This window comes from Globicephala melas, chromosome 11, assembly GCF_963455315.2.
Source record: "Globicephala melas chromosome 11, mGloMel1.2, whole genome shotgun sequence".
NCBI classification, from domain to species: domain Eukaryota; kingdom Metazoa; phylum Chordata; class Mammalia; order Artiodactyla; family Delphinidae; genus Globicephala; species Globicephala melas.
Window position 1 is genome coordinate 2,041,038 of NC_083324.2, and position 21,300 is coordinate 2,062,337.

The 21,300-nt window shown below is 53.2% G+C and overlaps 2 protein-coding genes across 4 annotated transcripts in view; one reads left to right on the plus strand and one right to left on the minus strand.

The window, feature by feature from the left end:
• The window catches only part of EFCC1 (EF-hand and coiled-coil domain containing 1), a 33,167-nt gene extending 25,329 nt beyond the window's left edge, over positions 1-7,838 (minus strand). For 2 of the 3 annotated variants that reach the window (XR_009565993.1, XM_060308676.1), the window contains exons 1-2: positions 6,988-7,711; positions 5,264-5,556 (exon numbers count right to left, since the gene is read on the minus strand). Coding sequence is in view for 2 of the 3 variants with exons in the window: in XM_060308676.1 (XP_060164659.1) it covers positions 5,264-5,556; positions 6,988-7,683 (989 nt within the window). In the remaining variant the exon portion in view is untranslated. Of the gene's footprint in view, positions 1-5,263; positions 5,557-6,987 lie in introns of all 3 variants that reach the window. The other variant, XM_030849280.3, reaches the window with a different exon arrangement.
• Positions 35-21,300, plus strand: part of CFAP92 (cilia and flagella associated protein 92 (putative)) — a 306,152-nt gene continuing 284,886 nt past the window's right edge. Inside the window, exons 1-4 of the mRNA XM_060308672.1 lie at positions 35-839; positions 2,060-2,182; positions 3,222-3,440; positions 17,621-17,916. Coding sequence (XP_060164655.1) covers positions 17,700-17,916 — 217 coding nt within the window. The 5' untranslated portion in view covers positions 35-839; positions 2,060-2,182; positions 3,222-3,440; positions 17,621-17,699. The remainder of the gene's footprint in view (positions 840-2,059; positions 2,183-3,221; positions 3,441-17,620; positions 17,917-21,300) is intronic.

Consider the following 21,300-nt stretch of genomic DNA (forward strand, 5'->3'; position numbering starts at 1 on the left):
CCACTGACTCTGCGCCCACCCCCCATCAGGCCGGGCTGCTGCACTGGGGCGGAAGAAAAGAGGTGGCCCTCCAAGGCCTCATCTTTGTGTCCTCAGCATGGTGGCAGGCCCAGTGAGCTGCCCTACGCCTCCCTCCCCCCCCATCCATCCCAGCCTTTTCATCCTTCCCAGACAAGACACAAAGCCACAGAGGCGGCCCCTCCTCCGGCTCCAGCTGAGCTAGCTTTTCTGTCTTCTGGGCGTTGGAGCCCAGCCCCTGCCCAGCAGTGCTGGCCCCAGGCAGCTGCCCAGGTGTCTTAAAGGCCCAGCTTCTCCTCCGTGGCGCAGAGCAAGGGGCGGCAGGGCAGAGAAAGGGCTGAGACACGGGGCTTCAAGAGAATCTAGTCACCGGGTGGAGGATGGTTCCCCTCGAAGCAGGATCAGGCCATTGGACCACTCAGGGCTCGCCTGGTGCTGGACTCCCGCACGCCCATGCCCTTTCTGCCAAGGTGTTTCTGAGGCTGCATCCATCCATATGCTTGTTGGTCCGTTCACTTGTTCATTCACCATCTTACTGGGAGCCCTGGGCCTGCTGCTGGGCCGAACAACGTCAAGACATCGTGCTTCCCCAGGAGGGCTCACGGGCTGGGCCAGGAGGCCAGTAATCCGGATCCTTTGGGCCCATCCTCCCAGCAGGTCCTGAAGCACTGAGACAGGCGAGGTTGGTGACGGTGCAGAGTGCCCCCAGCTACCCCAAAGCATTCAGCAGCCTGGGAGAGCTGACTCTGAGACAAGCCTGTCCTGCGTTTAAGCAGGCTTCCTTCCGGGCCCTCCACTCAGAGATTCTCCAGTTGCCACAGGTGGGCTGTTCCCGAGACAAGAAAGGGGATTTGGGCTGTGGCTTCCCGAGAGGAGCAAAGGCAGGGGTGTGTGTTATTTAACACGCCTGGGATACGTGCTCCAGTGATTCTCCTGGGAGGATCTCAGTCTCAGAGTTTGACAGGGTTGGCTGTGGGTTTGTATATGTTTGGTGGGTAAGTGACTAGAAGTTTGGTCAATCAGAGCATCTAATCATCCTGGCCCCCTGATGGGTTCTGGGATGAACATGTTTCCAGGTTTGTCCGTTGAGGCTCAGCCTGGCACTCCAGTGGGATAGCTCAGACAAGAGGTGACCTTTCGAGATGTAAGTGCCCCAGAGGCTACCAGGGGAGAGAACTTGCCTGAGAGTGAAGCAGAGCTTCCATATCCTGGTGACATTGTTTTGAGTACCTGGATCCAGCCATGCCTGAAGCTGGACATGCTTAAACTTTACTGAGAGCCAGCTTTTTTAAGCAAGTCAGTTTGAGTCAGGCTTTCTGGCACTCATCTGAGAGACTTGGCTGATAGGAAGAAAGAGAAAACAGAGGAGAGAAAGGTGGAGAGGGTTTGGGTGTAGTTTGGGAGAAGTGACAGGGAAACACTCTAGATGGATGGGGGCAGAGGTTAAATGACACTATATAAATCGTGACGTCAAGTATTCCAGATGAAACTATTTGCATCATTGCAATGTAATCTGCGTCTTCCCCTCTGGATCATCTGTCAGGGTTACCGTGCTCACAAATGTGCCGGGAGGAGGGACTCTCTTGTGCGATTTGGAGGAGCTGAGTCTCCCATCTGGGATGAGGTGGACCCAGGAGACCAGCCGTGGGAAGCAGAAGCTGATGAGGTTGTGGTGGACCGGGTAATCCTCCGCAGACTGGGCTGGCTGGGTGAGCCCAGGGTCTTTGCCCAGCTCCAGGAGGCTGCAGGTCACGTTGACATGTGGAATCCTTGTATCTGATCCAGGACTCCCATGGTTCTGAAAGGAGCAGTTGCTCTCTTGGGGCCCCTCTGCACAAAGCATGTTTGTGTCCCAACATGTGTGTTCATGGCCTGTTCCACTCGGGCCCAGGAGACCCTCAGAGGGCAGTGGGCATGCCTGTACCAGTTCTGTGTACCCAGGTATCCGCACAGGGCATTGTCCATAGAAGGTGCTTAGAAAACGTGGAACGAATACATGAGCGTTTCCAATGGCTTAAATATTTACTGTCTGTTCTCTTAGGTTCCTGGTCAGGATGGTGGATTGAGGTGCTATGGGAAGCTCTCTTTCTATGTACAGACACACAGAAGTGCTGGATAGAATATAACCATTTAAAATAATCCAGTCAAGGTCAAAAACAAAAAGGTAAGATGCCCAGCTTGTGTGGGAACAGGAGATGGAGCTGAATTGCCCCTGAGGGGTCAGGACTTGGGTTCTGAGGCCCAAGTGGGGAAGGGGCAGGAGACCCTGCGTGCTGAGTGAAGACAGGGAGGCCGCTGCAGGAAGCCCGGGGCCATCCAGGGCCGTCTCATCCGCAGACAGAGGCGAGGAAAACCCTGCTGACTGACCGTGGGATGTTATCCTAAGGAGCGGAGCTCAACTTCTCCCCGCCTGTGTAGTGAGAAACTGAGCTAGGAAACGCGTTTAGAAACCAGCCCAGAATCAGGCCCTGGTTGAGGCAGAGGGCGAGCTCCATGACCCTGGAGATCAGGGGGACCCTCCAGGATCCTGGCTTCTGCTAACGCTAGGCTCACGGGCAGCAACCACAGAGCACACTGGGAACTCATCATCACGACGGGAAGAGCTGGGCAAGCTCGGGGTTGCAGCACCCCCAAAGAGACGTGACAGGAGGAGGTTTGCCTGAGAAACAGGGAAAGGACTGGGTAGAACCCACAGCAAAGGACTGAGTGGGAGGGAAAAGAAGGTGCAGGTTTGAGAAAGAACTAACTAGAAGTCTGAGCAATGAGGAAGAGAGTTGCTGAGATTGCCCTTGAGGAGGTGGCAGAGAAGGGGAAGGAGGTCTGACTTAGGGTTGGGAAGCTCAGCTGAGCTCTGCATCCATCAAGCTTGGCTATGTGACTAGTGTTCTCGACTGTCCTATCCCCTCCCCTTTCCTTTCTCCAAAGAGGGAGAGCTTTGGGGGCAAGTCAGCCCACAAACCTGCAAGCTCTGCCTACAGAAGACGGGCAGAGGAGGTTTGCTTCTGGGGCTGGGTGAGGTTTAGGGACAGGGAAGCGAGTGACAACCATCCCCTAATCACCGTGTGAAGGTCACTCTCTGGTCCTTGGTTTCCTCATTCACTGGGCATCTCCTTTGGAGCCTCTGCAATATCTGCTCCCTTTTTTCCTTCCTAAGGGAGCCTCAGGTTTGTTTGGGGCATCAATATCACCAGACTCTCTTGCAGGTAGGGGCAGCCACGTGACGCAGTTCTGGCCAAGTTGATGGAGGTACAAGTTCTGGCGGGAGAAGGTGAGGGAGCCTCTCCCTGAATAGAATGGCAAAGCTCACTAGAAGAAAATCCTTCCCACCCCCAATATCACTGGTCCTTCTTATGCCTGGACAGCAGACATGAGGCCTGGAGGTGCAGCAGCCATCTTGTAACCATGAGTCAGCAACAAAAAAGGTAAAGTGGAAAGACAGAAAGAACACAGGCTGTGGGGGCAGACAGACCTTCCTTTTCCACTTTCTGGCCGTGTGGCCTTGGGTACGTCACTTAACTTCTCGGAGCCTCACTTCCCACAACCTGTAAGATGGGGATAAAACCTCTCCCTTGCACAGTCCTTGTGAGGATTAAATACTGTGTTGAGTATGGATCCACTTTTTCTCCTGTAAAGAGCTGTTTTTACAATCATGCTGTGACAATTGCTTTAGAGCAAAAGGAAGAAGAGACCCTTTATTTCTCCTCCTGGAGAACGTTCCAAGGCGGGATACGGGCCTCGAGCCAATGGGCCCTGCTCTTTGGCCGATCAGCTATGCAAACAGGAAGTGACTATCCAAACATTTGGAGCTGCAGAAGGCTAGCCCAGAGCCGGCCTCCTCTCTCCACCGTGGTGCGTCCTCGTCTCCCCGCTGGGAGCACCTCAAAAGCCAAGGACATGGTTCCCCGGATGAGGAACTAGGTTCAGAGCCACCCCTTCTGGCTGCCCTGCCCACCGGTCTGGGCCAGACCGCCTGCCTTTCGGGCTGAAGTCGGACGGCAGCCTCTTGCCCGGCTCCCACTGTCTTCTGCCCTTCCCCTCTCCTTCCATCTCTTTGTCACAGCTGTAGTCAGGGTGATTTTTTTTGCAGTGCAAGTCTGTTCCTGTCGCCCCCTTGCTAGAACTTTCCCATGGCTTCATGCTCTCTCGGGGGAAAGGCCGAAGACCTCGTCACAGCCATTGGGGTTGGCCTGGCCCCGGCCTGCCTCTCCAGCTCTACCCCTCCAGCTGCTGTTTTAGCTGCTGGACCGGGCCAAGGCCCCTCCTGCCTCTGCGCTTGGCCCACACTGTTCCCGTTTTCTAGCACGCTCTCCCCCCTCCCCCTCCCTGGCCCATCTCGCCAGGGAACGTCCCGCCCTCAGCACTGCACTCCCCGGTCAGGTGTGCAGGCGCTGGCTGAGCCTGCAGCAGGCACGCCGAGGGCCCTGCTCTCCCTGACAGCAGGCAGGCAGCTGTTGCCACACGTACGCTCACGTGGGGACCTCACGCACTCACGAGTGCTGCTCAGGGTGAGGACTGCGGAATGTCTTGTTCAGAATGACACCCCCTGTGGCTGGCATAGTCCCTGTGCAGAGCTGGTGCTCAGTAAATGTGGAAGGCAGGCAGGCCGGGTGCCTTGCGGTTTGAAAGGGAGGGAGCTCTGTTTACCGAGCACCTAAGTGAGCCAGGCAGGGCCTCACTGCCTCTTCACAGCCTCCCTGGCAGGCAGGGGCCCCAAGCTCTGTTCCATCCAAGAGGAAACAGGGACTCTGAGGGGGGCCATGACTTGCCCAAAGTCACACATCTGTCAGAGGCCCTGCCAGGACTTGAACCTTGGTCCCGAGCCCAGCTTCCTACCCTGGTGGAGCTAGCACAAGGGATCACTGTGCATCTGTTTCCTCACCTGGAGAATGGGGACATAACGGTACCTACCTCACAGGTCTGGTGGCTGTGAGGACTCAGTGAGGTTAAGTGCTTAGTCAGGTTAAGTGCTTAGCTCAGAGCCTGGCACACCTTAGGTGCTCGGTAAGTGTTAGCTGTTATCATCTTTGTTATTGCACGGATCAAAGAACAAATAAGAACAAATCTATCGTATTACCCCCAGCGAATAGGCAAACGGAGGGGCTTTATGGGTAGACAGGCCCACGGATGGATGGGTGGGCGAATACCTGAAGACGTGAACAACACGGGGACGAGTTGAGGGGAGGAAAGCGCACCTGAGGTGCAGGAGAACGGGAGCTGATCTGGGGCACCCGGGCCGCCGGCTCACCTGTAGCGCCGCAGCTCGCCCTCCAGCCGCCGCACCCAGCGCTGCAGGCCGGGCACCTGCCGCGCCAGCGCCTCGAGCTCGCGCACGCGCGCCAGGCTGCGCAGCACTGCCTGCCGGGCCTCCTCCGCGCGCCGCCGCACCTCGGCCTGGCCCCGGCGCAGGCGCCCCGCGCGGGCCTCGGCTGCCGTCAGCGCGCCCCGCGCCTGCCGCAGCTCCCGCGCCGCCGCCGCCGCCGCCTCGGGCCCGCCGTGCGCCGCCTCCTGGGCGCCCGCCTGGCTCTTCCAGAGGCCGACCTGCCGGAACAGGGCAGCAGGGCAGGCGGTGAGCGCCTCGCGCCAGACCCCACCCGGCCCAGGGCGCGTGAGCAAAGCAACCCGGCACGTTTCTCGCGCTCGTGCTCGCCGCCCTGGGCCCACCTGAACTCATTTAACCCTCGCCCTAACTCTACCGAGGCGGGAGCTCATGTCACTCCCTTTTAATGGATGCGGGCCAGTGAGGCACAAAGCCCATATTCTGTTGTTTGCACAGTTCCAGTGAGTCCCAAACGCCTGCACTCTTCTCTGTCCACCTCCGGCCCTCAGGGCACGCCGCTCCCTCGTGCTCCTCCACGCCCTAGACTGGGGAGCCCTCTATGGGCGTTCCCGGCACTCCTCGCTGTCTGCTGCTAGGCAGCCGCCTCCTTGAGGGTGCGGTTTTCTTCTGTCGTGTTCACTGCTGGGCATCCGGCGCCTAAAACAGGCCTGGCACACAGTAGGTGCTCAGCAAATACTTGGGGAACTAATGATCCTGGACGATCTTACTCCACACAATGGCAGTACTTTCCCGCCCCGACTTGGCTTCTCCGATGTCCGCTGGCCGTGGCCCCTGAAATCCGCGCCTTGCACCCCTGCGCACTCCCTGGCCTCTCTCTACCCCTCAGGGCTGTGAACCCGGGCTGTGTGGGGAGCGGGCAGGGCTACTAGAACGTCAGCTCCCTCCTGGCCTGTGGTCCCTTGGGTCAGAGGCCGTCTGGTCCTCGTCTGACCCCCAGCCCCCCATGGCCTTTGACACACGGCTGGGCACAACGCTCAAGTGCTTGTTGACTGAATTGCAGATGCCTGGGCTGGGTCCATGCCTCTCTCAGTGCCTGGCCCCCGCAGCGCTGAGTGGCCAGACCTGCCTGGTCGACAGTGACACTATCTAGCATTGGGACACCAGGCCTGGCCCCGAGGGAGGCCCTCCAATGTTCGTTGAGTGACTGCACCGAGCTGCCTGTGTACCTCGTTAGCTCCTTAAGGGTGCGGACAGGCCTTCCTCACACCTTATCTCCTAGGCCTCCTGGAATCCTGGCACCGCGGAGAGCTCCGGAGGCGTATGTGTGTGAGACTGACCAGGTTTCCTGCGAGGGTCCACGGCTGGGTCAGAGAGGCAGGATGAGATGGGCTGTGTGTGTGTGTTGGCGGAATGGTTTTCTCTGAGGGACTGGAGTTTTGGGGGGCTGGAATGTGTGATGTGAGTAGGGGAGGGGACTAGAGTGTGTTGGAGTGGAATGGGGTGGCTAGGGACAGGATGCAAGTAGGCTGAAGTGGGGAGGGCTGCCCTTCACCCGCCCCCGCGGCGCCACCCCCCCCCCCCCCCCGTCCTCTTCCTCCGCACAGCAGGGGCTCTGCAGCCAGCCCGCTGTCAAATGCCCCCCACCCCCCGCCCCATTCCGTCGTCACCCTCCGCCCCGGGACCAGGTGCACCTGCAGTGCTAGGCAGCGCGCGTCACTGCTCTGCAGCGCGGCCCGCAGGTCCTCCACCAGCTCACGCAGGCTGCTGTTTTCTTCCTCCAAGCGCGCCAGGCGTTCGCTGTCCGGGCCGCCGTCGGAGCCGGGCGTATGGGGCGCTCGGCGGCGGCGGCGCGGACGGCGCAGGCGGATCTGCGTCTCGATGTGCTCGCTGAGAGCGCCGCGGGGCAGACGGGGCCCGGCGCGGGTGCCAAAGTAGCCGCAGAGGCGCGCGTGGAACTGGCGGAAGGTGAGCTCAGGCGGCTCGGCGCGCAGTGCCAGGCGCGCTTCCTCCTCCGCATCCGCGTCCCCATCGGTGGCCACCCCAGCGATCACATCCCCGGAGTTCGTGTCTCCCGCGGCTGTATCCCCGGCAGCCTCCCAGGTGGCGGCAGCCTCCTCGGCGCGCAGCCCCAGCACCGCGCAGAGCGCGCGGAAGTCGGCGCGGGGCAGGCGGCCGGCGCCTCGGCAGTCCAGGTGGTGGAAGACCTCCTGTAGATACTGGTCCAGGCCCGTGGCCAGCACCACGATCTCGTTCTCCACGCCTCGGTCCAGCCCGTAGTGGTGCGCCAGGGCGCTCAGCAGCCACTGTGTGCGCCGCGCTGGTCGCTGGTACGGGTCGCCCGCCGCGCCTTCCACGCCGGTCCCCGTGCCCGGGCCGCTGGGCTCCATCGCCGCCAAGCGCCGCTCCTCGGGTCCCTCCGCCCCGCCACCTCCAGGGGCGGCCCCAGAGTTTCTTGAAAGGAGGGGCTTAGCGGTGGCGGTCTGGTTGGAGCGGCGCCGAGGGCCGTGTCCAGCAGCTGCGCTGGCCTGGCAGGGCGTTTGTGTTTTCTCCGGGTTGGCTCTGAGGGGGCTTGGTTAGGGAATCCAGGAGCCCCGAGACCCCCGTGGGGCCACCACTGACTGGTCTCCCTCCTGATCTCGCTTCTCTCGGTGACCCCTGCACTCTTCTCCCCTCATCACTCCCGGGGCGTCCCTGGCATCCCCTCTTTTCCTCCCATTCCCGGGTCTGTCTGCTTTCAACTCCCCCGCTCTCCACCTAGCTGCGTTGTGCAGAGAGTGTGGCCCGAGACGGGGACAAGGGGTGGGCTCGGGATAGGAAGCTGGGGAGGGCTGGAGGGTGGCCCCCTGGTCCGGTGGCCCCCAGGTCTGTCCCACGCCCACGCGTCACTCCACCCCTTCTCGCCAGAAAACCTTTCAAGCGTAGCCCCGCAAGCTAGCTGGGGCCGTACTCCCGTAAGTACGGAGAAGCCCCCCTCCCCTTAAATTCAGCGACTGGGTTCCTAAACCCGCTTCTCACTCCACCAGGGCTGGTGCAAAGGGCCTCACGTGGTAACTAGAGCAGAGGAAAACCCAGCTCCGAGAAGTGAGGGGATGCGTTAGGGCCATCCCGCTGGATAGAAGCCGATCTGAGCCGGACCCTTGCTCTCTAAGCTCTGTGTGTGTTGAAGCGGGGGGGTGGGGGTGGTGGTGGGGGGTGGTGGTGGTGGTGGTGGTATAGGAAAGCCGTGGCCTTCCATCTTCTCACCCGTTTGTGCCTGGGGAGTGGATTGGCCCTGCGACCGGAATTCCACCTCTGAGCTGGCGTTAGGCTACCAGGTAGCTGTTTGGCCAACACTTCCTCTGGTGCCTTAGAACACCGCTCTGGAAGAGGAAAGAAAAATCAGCCTCTCAGGTGAATGTAAGGCTGCTTTTCCTTTTTTTTTTTTTTTTTTTTTTTTGACAAGAGAGGTGTAGAGATGTCCTAACCTGATACCTGCACTGGGAACCCTCATCCAGCCTCGCAGGAGTAAGAGGCAGATTTCTTCAACTGCCTTTGGCTATACGATGGGCAGAATCTGGCCTGTGTACAGCTCTAGGAATTTCAGTGTTAAATCCTGGAATTTGAAAAAGCACTAAAATTCTGTCTCCTCTGCTGCAGTACCCCAGAATAAGCACTTTGTCCATTTGGCAGATTTCTACTCATTCTTGAAGACTGTGCCCACCACTCACCTCTGCCAGGAAGGAGTTAGATGCTTTTCCCCAACCATTTTGGATGTGCATTTAAAAAAAAATTATTAAAGTGGTAGCAATTTGACAAAAAATTTTACATCAACTCCAATGCTTGGCTTCCGCCTTAGAAAAAACACATGTGTACAGGATGTTCATTGCATCGTTGTTTATAATAGTGAGAAACTGGAGACAACATTTTGCCCATTGGTACAGCAGCCGGGATGAATCACCACAAAAGGATGAGAGAAAAAAGCGACAATAACGATAAACCCACACGAAACGGTACTAAATATTTTCTGGGAGGACATGTGTATGTAAGCGCATAGAAAAAGATGGAGGGATTCACAAACGGATTCAGTCGTTATCTCCAGGGGTCGGAGGAGTTTGGCTTTCAGTGTAACATCTCTCTTTTTGATAAAGGAGATGTTTTTGTTTGTTTCTTTTCTCTTTTTCTTTTGCGGGGGGAAGACATACTTTATTTGCCATTTACAGACCACAGAGTTCACCCGTTTAAGGTATATTAATAAGTGGTTTCTGGTATATTTATAGAGCATATAACCAGCATCACAATTTCATTTTTAGAACATTCTCATCACTCACCACCACCCCCCCAAAAACCCTTGTACTAGGTAGCCCACCCACTGCTCCAGTTTCCTACCCTCCACTCCCAACTCCCAGCCCTAGGAAACCACTATTTTCTGTTTCTATGGATTTGACTATCATGGACATTGTGTATCAAACAGAATTATACAATATGTAACCTTTTGTGACTGGCTCCTTTTTGAGAATGTTAACAATAATGTTTTCCAGCGTCAACCAGGTTGTAGCTGTCATGCGGTTCATTCCTTTTTATTGTTGAGTAATATTCCATCGCATGGATGGACCACCTTTGGTTTATCCGTTCGTCTGTCGATGGACGCTTGGATTGTTTCCACTCTTTGGCTGTTCTGAGTAACGCTGCTGTAAGCATTCATGTAGAAGTTTTTGTGTGTTCATATATTTTCACTTTTCTTGAGTATATACCTAGGGGTGAGGTTGCTGGGTTGTGTGGTAGTTTTTTTGTTTTTTGTTTTTTTTTTTGCGGTATGCGGGCCTCTCGCTGTTGTGGCCTCTCCCGCTGCGGAGCACAGGCTCTGGACGCGCAGGCTCAATGGCCATGGCTCACGGGCCCAGCCGCTCCGCGGCATGTGGGATCCTCCCGGACCGGGGCATGAACCCGTGTCTCCTGCATTGGCAGGCGGACTCCCAACCACTGTGCCACCAGGGAAGCTCTGTGTGGTAGTTTTATGTTTAACTTTTGAGGGCCTGCCAGGCCATTTTCCAAAGTGGTTGCACCATTTTCATTCCTACCAGCAGTGTAATTCATGTATTTCTCAATGGGTAAAGGAATACAGATGTTCTCAGTCCTGGACTCCTTCCCTTCCTCCCCTCCAACACCTCCATCTCAGTTCGCGGGGCCTCCAGCCTCCCTCGGCAAATCCCTACCGTCTTGGGTTCTTCTGTCACTTTCGCGCCACATCCGGTCTGTCAGGCCGTGCACCTTCAGAGCTCACCCCCAATCTGACCCCCTCTTCCTGCGCCACTGCTACCCTGGACCAAACCCCCAGCATCTCTCACCTGTATCATTGCAACAGCCTCCTCCCAGGAAGTGCCCTTGAATTCCTATGTCGTCCTCCACAGCCAGCAGACGCCCTCTTTCGCTCAGCACCCACTGTTATCTCCCTCTCTCAGGGACTAAAGGCCCAGTGTAGTGTGCGCCCGTGTCCCCCGTAACCTCCCTCACTGACCTCCTTTCTGTTCTTCTAACTCACCCCAGGGCCTTTGCATCTGCTTCCCTAGATGTTTACAGCCCGCCCCCTCACCTCCAAGTCCCTTGCTCCAGCGTCAGCCCCTCAGTGAGGCCTTCGGTGACATTGCAAGCCCTTTGCGCCCCTAACAGACTCTCTTGCCTGGTGCGTCTGTCTGTCTCCCTGTAATGCACTATCAGCCATGACGGGAGGGACGCTTGCCTGTCTGTCCGCCGGGCTTGGTGTCGGGCACGCTGAGAGAAGAGCTCCAGCCCCCTTCTGAGCTGCCTGCCCGCAGCTGCTGCCGGGCACAGTGTGGCATGAGGCTCTCCATGTGCTTTCTCTGCCTACAGGTGAGACGTACTTTTTAACTTGTATTTTAAGAAACAGCATTGTACCCCATTGCCACTTGTTTGCAGGCCTGCCACGAGGGCTGAGCTTCACAAGGCCAGAGACCTGGTACCCCCATGCCCAGCACAGGGCCTGGCATTAAGTAGGCACTAATTATGTCATTTTATAGATGTGGACACACTGCATCAGAAGGAAAACTGCATGTAGCTGGCATCCCTGGGATTCAAGCATCCTTGTGCCCAGAGATGCTGGAGTCAGCGAGACTCCAGATGTTAGGTTGATTGGACTCCCAGCTGGACCGTAGAAACTTCTAGGCCGGGAGTCCCACCGCCAGGGACGTTGCTGTCTGCACTTAGAACAGGACTCTGGGGACTTCCCTGGTGGTCCAGTGGCTAAGACTCTGCACTCCCAGTGCAGGGGTCCCAGGTCCAATCCCTGGTCAGGGAACTAGAGCCCGCATGCCTGCCGCAACTGAAGATCCCACATACGCCAACGAAGATCCCGTGTGCCGCAACTAAGACCCAGTGCAGCCAAATTAAAAAGAAAAAGAAAAAAAAAAAACGGGACGCTGGAACTTGACTCTGGACTTTTTTTCCCCCCACATCTTTATGGGGGTATAAATGCTTTACAATGTTGTGTTAGTTTCTCCTGTACAGCAAAGTGAAGCAGCGTGTATATACGTATATCCCCATATCCCCTCCCTCTTGTGGCTCTGCAGATGAACCTGATTCAATTTCATGTTAAAGCTGAGAGCTGGTGACCCAGGGGAGACTACCCCCGTTGCTGCAGCTGGCGATGGCTTTTGCGGAAGGAATCCTTTGAACAGGAACTTTTCTGGGCCAGTCACTATTGAAAAGAAAGACTTTAAATATCTTGACGTGGAACCATCGCCTGGCCTCTGCCCCCCGCAGCTCCTTGGGGGCAGGGGAGTCCGGGTTGATAATGGGGCGCTGTCAGGCCTGTCTGTCTGCGGGCAGTGTTACCAGGCGCCTCTGAAATCATCCCGGTTGGACCCACAAGGTTTTTGTTTAAGGCTCAAAGTGAGCAAACTCAGAGGTCTCCTGCGCTTTTGTGTGAGCTGGGGGATGGGTGTGTGGCTGCGTCGGGGAGAGCGGAGAGAAGTGGTTTTTCTGAAGTCAGCTCAGTATTGTTTGAGCCATTCCTAATAGTATGTTGTTCACAGTGTCTACAAACAGCCCAGCAAAATGCTAAAGAGCAAAAAAACCATCCCCCCTTGTGCCAACAAGAGAAGAACACAGGGTTCTTTTGATGTATTTGTTTTCAGATGTTTTCCATGCATTTAAGCATGAAAGAACTTTCGGGGGTGGTGAAAACATTCTATACCTTCATGGGGGTGGTAGTTTCATGACTGTATACACCTGTCAAAGCACTTAAAAGGGTGAATTTTACAGGATGTCACTTGTACCTCCTTCAATGTGACATAAAGAAACAAGTTGAAATGCTGCTGTTGGGATCTGTCTCTGCACCTCACCCATCTTCCTAAATGGCTCCGCCATCATTACCATTCCTGGGTAACGTTATTCTCAAAGGCTGGTCCAGACTCCCTCTTAGGACTGACCCGGAAGGTGCTTTGTCGTCCCAATAGGTGCACATAGCGGTGGTTTGCAGTTTTTCTCCATTCCAACAACACTGTGAAAGGTTGGCTCTATTTCCTGGGTGCTTTACTGCAGGGCCAAGGAGTGCGGGCATTTTATAAGCTCTTGATGTTGTCAAACTGTTTTTCAGAAAACTTGTGTCATTCTGTACAGTCCCCTGGAGTGTCTGGGATTCTCCGAGAGCCATCAGTTTTAGTGTCAAAGCTTTTACATTTTTAGGAGTCTTGGTTAGTGGATTTGCTTAGTGTTCAGACGCCAAGTTTGACTTCTCTCTATTAAAAATGGGCCTGGGTTAGGCAAAGATTTCTTAGATACAACACCAAACACGTGGTCCAAAAAAAAGAAAAAAAATCAATACATTGGATCTCATCAAAATTCAGAACTTTTGCACTTCAAAGCGCAGTGATAAAGACGCCATTAAGAAATGACGGGACAAGCAGGCAACTGGGAGAAAATCTTGACAAAACACATGCCCAGTAGGGGCCTTGTATTCAGAACTGACAAAGAACTCCAACAGCTCAATAAGAAGAAGACAAACAACCCAATCGACAAATGGGTGAAAGACAGGGACAGACATTTCCCAAAAGAATATATATGGTTGGCCAATAAGCACGAGAAAAGATCCCAGTACCGTTAGGTATTAGGGAAATACAAAGCAGAACCTCAATGAGAGACTATTTTGCCCTCACGAGAATGGCGATAATAACTGACGGACAATAAGTGTTTTCGAGGATGTAGAGAAATAGGAACCCTCACACGTTGCTGGTGGGAATGTGAAATGGTGCAGCCACGTTGGAGAACAGTTTGTCAGTAAAAGACAAGCATAGAGCCTGATCCATACGTGTAGCATACTACGTGACCCAGCTCTCCCACTGCTAGACGCCTCTACTCAAGAGAAACGAGAACATCTGTCCACACAGAGACCCTCATGTGAATGTCCTCAGCAGCATCTTCCTAAATGTCGAAATGTCCATGAACTGACGGCTGGATAGACAAAACGGATTTATGGCTCCGTTTATAGGAAATGTTCAGAAAAAGGCACCTCTTTAGAGACAGAAAGTAGATTAATGGTTGTCTAGAGCTTGGAGTGGGAACAGAGATTAATTTTAATTAATTATAGTACTTTTGGGTGAAACTTGTGCACGAAGGATCTTATTAGGGAGATGAAAATGTTCTAAAACTTATTTATGGTGATGATTTCACCACTTGGTGAAGTTACTAAAAATCATTGAATCATACACTTGAAATGGGTGCACCGTATGATATAAAATACACCTCAGTAAAGTTGTTATAAGGTGGCGGGGGTGCTTTGCTTAGGAGAGGGATGGCAAGAAGAAGATGGGTGTATGCTTCCAGCTGCCAGAGTCTTGCAGTAACTTCAGAAGCTCTCTGGGTGCCGTGGGAGCTTTGGCGCTCCACTGCCCTGGAGGAAGAAGGAGCAGGGACAGATCGCCCTCAGATGGCTGCGCTCCACGGGGTGACCCTTTGCAATGTGACTTTGTCCTTCCTCCTGTCCTATTCTGACTTTGCCAGCCCTGAAGCCGTCTTTGCTGAGGGGAGGGGAGACCCGCCCGTCGTGCCTGAGTCTCAGGTGACACACCTTTGCCTTCATTCCATCCCATGATGCCCTGGCTCTTGACCTGGTCACTACCTCCCTCAGGGAAGTGGTTCCAGATCTTGGCTATGCAATGGGATCTTGGTGGAGGTGACTTTAACAAACAAGCGTTCTGTTCCAGTTAGTTATTATTGCACAACGAATAATCCCCAAATTTACTGGGTTAGGACAGCAGTAACTTACTTTGCTGATAAATCTGCAATTTGCAGAGGGCTTCATGGGGACAGCTGGTTTCTGCTACACATGGTGTCAGCCAGGTGACTCAAAGGCTGGGGGCTGGAATCCCCTGAGGTCTGGCTCTCACATTTTGGGCAGTGAGGCTGGCAGTTGGCCGGGAACCCTGCCGACTGTTGGCCAGAGCGTCTACACGTGGCCTTTCCATGAGGCTGCTTGGGCCTCCTCATAACATGGAGCTGGGTTCCTAGAGTGAGCGCCCCAAAGAACAAGGCAGAAGCACATGGAATTTGTATGACCTGGCTGCAGATGTCACCGAGTGTCACTTCCACTCTACTCTGTTGGCTGAGGTGGTCCAAAAGTTCTGTCGGGGTTCAAGGGGGAGGGGACTAGACCCACCACGGGATGTGAAGAGTGTTGACATCACACTGTAAGAAGAGAGGGTGGGAGGGAATCTGTTGAGGTGTTTGGAAAATACAATCTATCACCGGTTCCTAAGCCCCACCTCTGGAGAATCAATTCCACAGGTCTGGAGTGAAGCCTCAGGATTGAAGATTTGACATGATCCTGGGTGATTCTCATGCACATCCAGGACCAAGGCTCTTTGGTCTAAGACCTCTCAAGCCTGAGTTCAGGGCCGCCCCACAGGAGATGCTGGGGAGATTGGCTGCTGCCCTTGGTAACAGGGTGATCGAGGACCCTTTGGAGCAAAACCAGCCTCAGGCAGCAGGTGGCACCTGACGGGCAGGAGGCCTGCTGTCTGTCCCAGGGAGGGTGGTGTCACTGACCAGCTCTTGTTAATGGGGCCTTTTGGGAGCTGGTGTATCCTAGTAGCCTTTTCCCCTTGCAACCCTGGGTGTGTCTTTTTAGTACTTCCTTGCTTATGGACGGTAGTCTGCAGGCTGTTGGACAGGGTGTCATGGCACTCAGTGGTGAAACTTGAGTCCTTCTCCCCAGGGGACCTCACTGCCATTTGGAGACTTCCCCTCACAGCTGTTCTTAAGGTTCAGTTTTTTAGACTGATCGAACCTGAGGAATGTCGGAGGGCCCCCGTCAGTGGGAAGTATTCTGGAATACTGGACTACTGTCCCCAGCCCCTGGGGACGGCCTAGGGAGGTGGGCACTGGGTGGGAGGGTGCTTGCGTCCACAGTTTTGCTCTTCGGCCACGGGTAGGTTGTGTCTCATCTCAGAGCCTCAGTTTCTGCAACAGCGAAGTGTGTGTGGAGATTCCGCACCCATTCGCTTGAACAAACTACTGCCCAGGGGCTTGGTACCGGGGCCCCCGTGCGCCACTCCAGCCTCATCATCCCTTCCCTGAACTTGCCACACGTTTTCACTCCGCTTGGCCTTTGCATATGCTGTGTCCTCTGCCTGGAATGCTTTCCCTTGCTTTCCTCGCCCGGCAGACCCCACAGTTTGGCTTTTGTCACCTCTCCCGTGAAGCCTGCCCCAACCCCTCCGGGCAGTCGCTTCTGCGATGTGTCCCTCCGCCGCAGCCCCTTTGGTGGTCTGTGGTCTTCTACATCGGGAGCAGCAGCTAGGGGTCTCTCATCTGGGGGTGGGGGGCAGGGTGTCCGTCAGATAGTCTGTCTTTCAATCCAGTGCTGCCATATACCTGTGTGACCTCAGGCAAATAGCTTCACCTCTCTAAGCCTCGGTTTCCTCATCGCTGAGTTTGGGGCTCATGATGACTAAAAAGAATTCTCATGATATTTGAAAGACATCAGTGACAGAAGCAGAGAGTCTGTGCCAGACAGGATGGGGGGTGGGGTGGGGTTGGGTCATCTGAGTTTGCAGAGCCCGGTGCTTCCTTTGCCTTCATCAAAGAACGGGAGGGGGCCGCTGATGGAGCTGTAGTGGGGAGCTGGCAATGCCTCTCCCCTGTACTGCAGGTAAGGCTCAGGCGCATAATAGGTGCTCACGTTCAGAGCAGGAATTCCTGAAAGACTGAATGGGGGCTTCCCTGGCGGTCCAGTGGTTAAGACTTCGCCTTCCAATGCAGGGGGTGTGGGTTCGATCCCTGGTCGGGGAGCTATGACGGCACATGGCTCACGGCCAAAAAACCCACAAAAAACCAAAACATAAAAAGCAATATTGTAAAACATTCAATAAAGACTTAAAAAATGGTCCACATCCAAAAAAAAAAAAAAAAGACTGAGTGGATAAGCGAATAACTGAAGGCATAAAGGCAGCTGGTTCTGCATTTGTATACAACTCTCTGCCGGACCTTGTCTGGGCACCTGGCCTGGGACCAGCGAACGAGGCGGGGAGCCCCGCCCCCAGGAGAGGAGCCCCGCCCCGGGGCTGTGGCCACGCGCGTCTCCTAGCAACCGCCAAACATAGCGGCGAGGCGGCTCCTGCGGGCCTCCCTTCCCCGGGTGGACGCACCAAGTCCTCTGAGCCTCCTCGGTGAGGAGGCTGTGCAGCTGCTGTGCGAGCTGACCGACGCCGTCGTCTGAGCCCACGCGGCTGCCCAGCGCGTCCGCTCACAGGCGCCGCAGGTACCCCCCCATCCGCCCCGGCCCCCGCTCCAGCTGCGCAGCCCCTTCTTAGCGTTTGCTGGCGTGCGGCGTCCATGGAGGGCGCTCGTGCCCGGAGCCCAGTACTCAGTGCTCGGTCGGGTCTTGCCTCGGGGTCCTCGCCCTCCTTGGCCTCAGCAGGCTCTTGCGCGTGCTGCCCCCAAACCAAGGTCATACTGTGCTTTGGCACAGCTAACCCGAGGCCCTCACCCCCCACCCATTCCCTTGTGATTCTTGGGGAATTGCACTCACCTGGAGCAGGCATTCCAGACGTGCTGAATGATTAACTTTGATCTTGAAAGGAGGAACAGCTGGGGCCGGGAGGACGGGACTCAATTTGGAGACGCTAGCTTTGCTGATTATCACGGTTACTGACGGCATCATTCTCTGAGGTTCATCTAATCTTTATTGAGTGTCCGCTGCGTGCCAGGCAGTGTCTGAGGCCTTGGCTGGTCAGCCCGGAACAGGACAAGGCACGGGGGAGAGGAGGGGGCAGGCAGGGCTTCCCTCCTGGGGGCAGTGGTGGTGACGGCCGTGCCTTTATTTCCTTGCAGCCGGGAGTGCCGGCCGGGGGGGCCGCCCTGCCGCATGTAGCTGCCGGCCTGTGAGTGGGAGGACGAGGACCAGGCGAGCATGGGGACCATGTCCTCCATGGGCAGCTTTTACCAGTCCGGGAGCGAGTGTGAAGTGGAGGAGAACCTGAAGGTTAGGGCCTGGGCCCAGGAGTCGGCCACCGGCTACCAGTGCAGCGGCGAGTCCTCAGAAGGGCCTGCCAGCACCTTCGACTCGGACGTGCCCCACGTTGTCCCCTGCAAGTTCATCATCTCTCTGGCCTTCCCAGTGACCGCGGGTAAGTGTGACAGCAGAGAGGGGGTGTACCAGTGACCTTCTCCCAGGAGTGTAGGGTACCTGTGCTCCCTCAGTAGGGTGGCCAGTGCCAGGAGCAGAGGTCCGGAAAGGAACTGCCACTTTAGGGCCCACTGTGGTCCAGGCAAGGAACAGTTTATGGGCTTCACAGACTCAGTCTTCTCAAAACCCTAAGAAGCAAGTGATGTTATTTCTGCTTTTTGAAAATAAAGAAGTGACGGAGAGGTTAAGGCATTTCCCCCCCCCCCCATAAGCTGGTTGTGCATCATCTAATTCCTTGTTTAAATACAGACTCTCAGATTATTGGATCAAAATCTCTGAGTGCAAAGGTAATCAGCTACTACCCAAAACCGCTGTGTAACAAATACAAACAACTCCCCATTTCGTTGGCTTCAAACAGAAATCCCTGTCCTGGGTGAGCAGGCCAGCTGATCTAGGCTGGGCTTCCTGCAGTAGCTCTGCCCTGCTTCTGTCTCTGTCATCCTCCTCTCGGATGTGTGGGCAACCCAGACGCATTCCTGTCATGGAAAGGCAGGGCACAAAAGAGGGCAAGCCCAGTCACCCCAGCACTCTTCAGGTCTTTGGACACCTCCCACCTGCAGGCATTTTATTGGCCAAAGCAAGGCACATGGTTGAACCCCAAGATTAAGGGCAGAGAAAAGTACTCCACTTTTTTTAAGGTGGACTGTCTTTTTTTATATCAGCTTTTTAATTGAAATATAGTTAATTTACAATGTTGTCTTAGTTTCAAGTGTACAGCAAAGTGATTCAGTCATATATGTTCTTTTTCAGATTCTTTTCCATTGTAGGTTATTAGAAGATACGGAGTATAGCTCCCTGTGCTATAGAGTAGGTCTTTGTTGTTTATCTATTTTATATATAGTGGTGTGTATATGTTAATCCCAACCTCCTAATTTATCTCCCCTCCCCTACTATCCCTTTTGGTAACCATAAGTTTGTTTTCTATGTCTGTGAGTCTATTTCTGTTTTGTAAATAAATTCATTTGTTTCATTTTTTTAGGTTCTGCATCTAAGTGATATATAATATTCGTTTTTGTCTGACTTACTTCACTTAGTATGATAATCTCTAGGTCCATCCATGTTTCAGCAAATGGCATGATTTCATTCTTTTCATGGCTGAGTAATATTCCATTGTGTATATATACCACATCTTCTTTATCCATTCTTCTGTCGATGGACATTTAGGTTGCTTGCATGTCTTGGCTATTGTATACAGTGCTGCTATGAACACTGAGGTGCATGTATCTTTTTGAATTACAGTTTTCTGAAGATCTATGCCCAGGAGTGGGATTGCAGAATCATATGGTAACTCTATTTTTAGTTTTTTGATGAACCTCCATACTGTTCTCCACAGTGGCTGCGCCAATTTACATTCCCACCAACAGTGTAGGAGGGTTCCTTTTTCTCCACACCCTCTCCAGCATTTACTGTTTGTGGACTTTTAATGATGGCCATTCTGACTGGTGTGAGGTGATGCCTCATTGTAGTTTCGATTTTTCATTTCTCTAATAATGAGTGACATTGAGCAACTTTTCCTGTGCTTGTTGGCCAACTATATGTCTTCTTGGAGAAATGTCTACTTATGTCTTCTGCCCATTTTTTCATTGCGTTGTTCGTTTTTTTGATATTGAGCTGCATGAGCTGTTTGTAAATTTTGGAAATTAGTCCCTTGTTGGTAGCATCATTTGCAAATATTTGCTCTCAGACCTTAGGTTATCTTTTGATTTTGTTTATGGTTTCATTTGCTGTGTGAAAGCTTTTAAGTTGAATTAGGTCCCATTTGTTTATATTTCCATCACTGTAGAAGACGGATCCAAAAACATATTGCTGTGATTCATGTCAAAGAGTGTTCTGCCTATGTTTTCCTCTAGGAGTTTTATAGTATCCTGTCTTACGTGTAGCTCTTTAATCCACTTTGAGTTTGTTTTTGTGTATGGTGTTAGAGAATGTTCTAATTTCATTCTTTTACACGTAGCTCTCCAGTTTTTCCAGCACCACTTACCACTTATTGAAGAGACTGTCTTATCTCCAATGTATATTCTTGCCTCCTTTGTCATAGATTAATTGACCATAAATGCGTGGATTTGTTTCTGGGCTTTCTATCCTGTTCTGTTAATCTCTGTGTCTGTTTTTGTGCCAGTACCATACTATTTTTTTTTTGTGGTACGCGGGCCGCTCACTGTTGTGGCCTGTCCTGTTACGGAGCACAGGCTCCAGACACACAGGCTCAGCGGCCATGGCTCACGGGCCCAGCTGTTCCGCGGCACGTGGGATCTTCCCAGACCGGGGCACGAACCCGTGTCCCCTGCATTGGCAGGCAGACTCTCAGCCACTGTGCCACCAGGGAAGCCCTACCATACTGTTTTGATCACTGTAGCTTTGTTGTATAGTCTGAAGTCAGGGAGCATGATTCCTCCAGCTCTGTTCTTTCTCAAGATTTCAGGGTCTTTTGTGTTTCCATACAAATTTAAAAAATTTTTGTTCTCGTTCTGTGAAAAATGTCTTTGACGGTTTGATAGGGATTGTGTTGAATCTGTAGATTGCCTTAGATATTATGGTCATTTTAACAATATTGACTCTTCCAATCCAAGAACATGTGGTATATCTTTCCATATGTTTGTGTAGTCTTTGATTTCTTTCATCAGTGTCTTATAGTTTTTGGAGTACAGGTCTTTTGCCTCCTTAGGTAGGTGTATTCCTAGATATATCAAGAAGTACTCCATTTTTTGATATGTCTTTTTTTGTTGTTCTGCCTGAAATATCTCCCCACGATGATTAATTTCAACTTCTCCTTGTAGTTCTGTTGATGGTTGCTTCAGATATTTTGGAGGCTATTTGGTTAGGTGTATACCATGTTTTAGAATTGACCTATCTTCTTGGTGAATTGAATTTTTGGTCATTGTGTGTGACCTCCTCTATCCATAATGGTGCTTTTTATCTTTGGTTGGTTGATAGCAAGCAAAAGAGCCTGGAAAAAGACATCTGCAAATACCACCCAAAAGGAAACTGGTGCTTATTTGATTACCTTTAATCCTCACATCTCTTGCAGCATCTCCCAGATTTGTTTTTCTTAGTTGGGCACTTATTCCAAAGGCGTTTACAAAATAGATTGCTGTGCAGCTCAACTTACGAGACCTTGCCTGCGAGTATTTTTATGGCGCCAGTACCTTCGAAGGATCTGTCTTTGGCTGGATATAAAATTCTAGCTTCAATGTTTTTTCCTTCAATACCTAAATAGTTATGAATTTATTTATGAATGTTTATGTAAATTGTTTACTTAAGAGAAATGAGGTCCTGTGTATCCTGTTCTACAACTTGCTCTTTAAAAATTTGATGACCTCTTAGA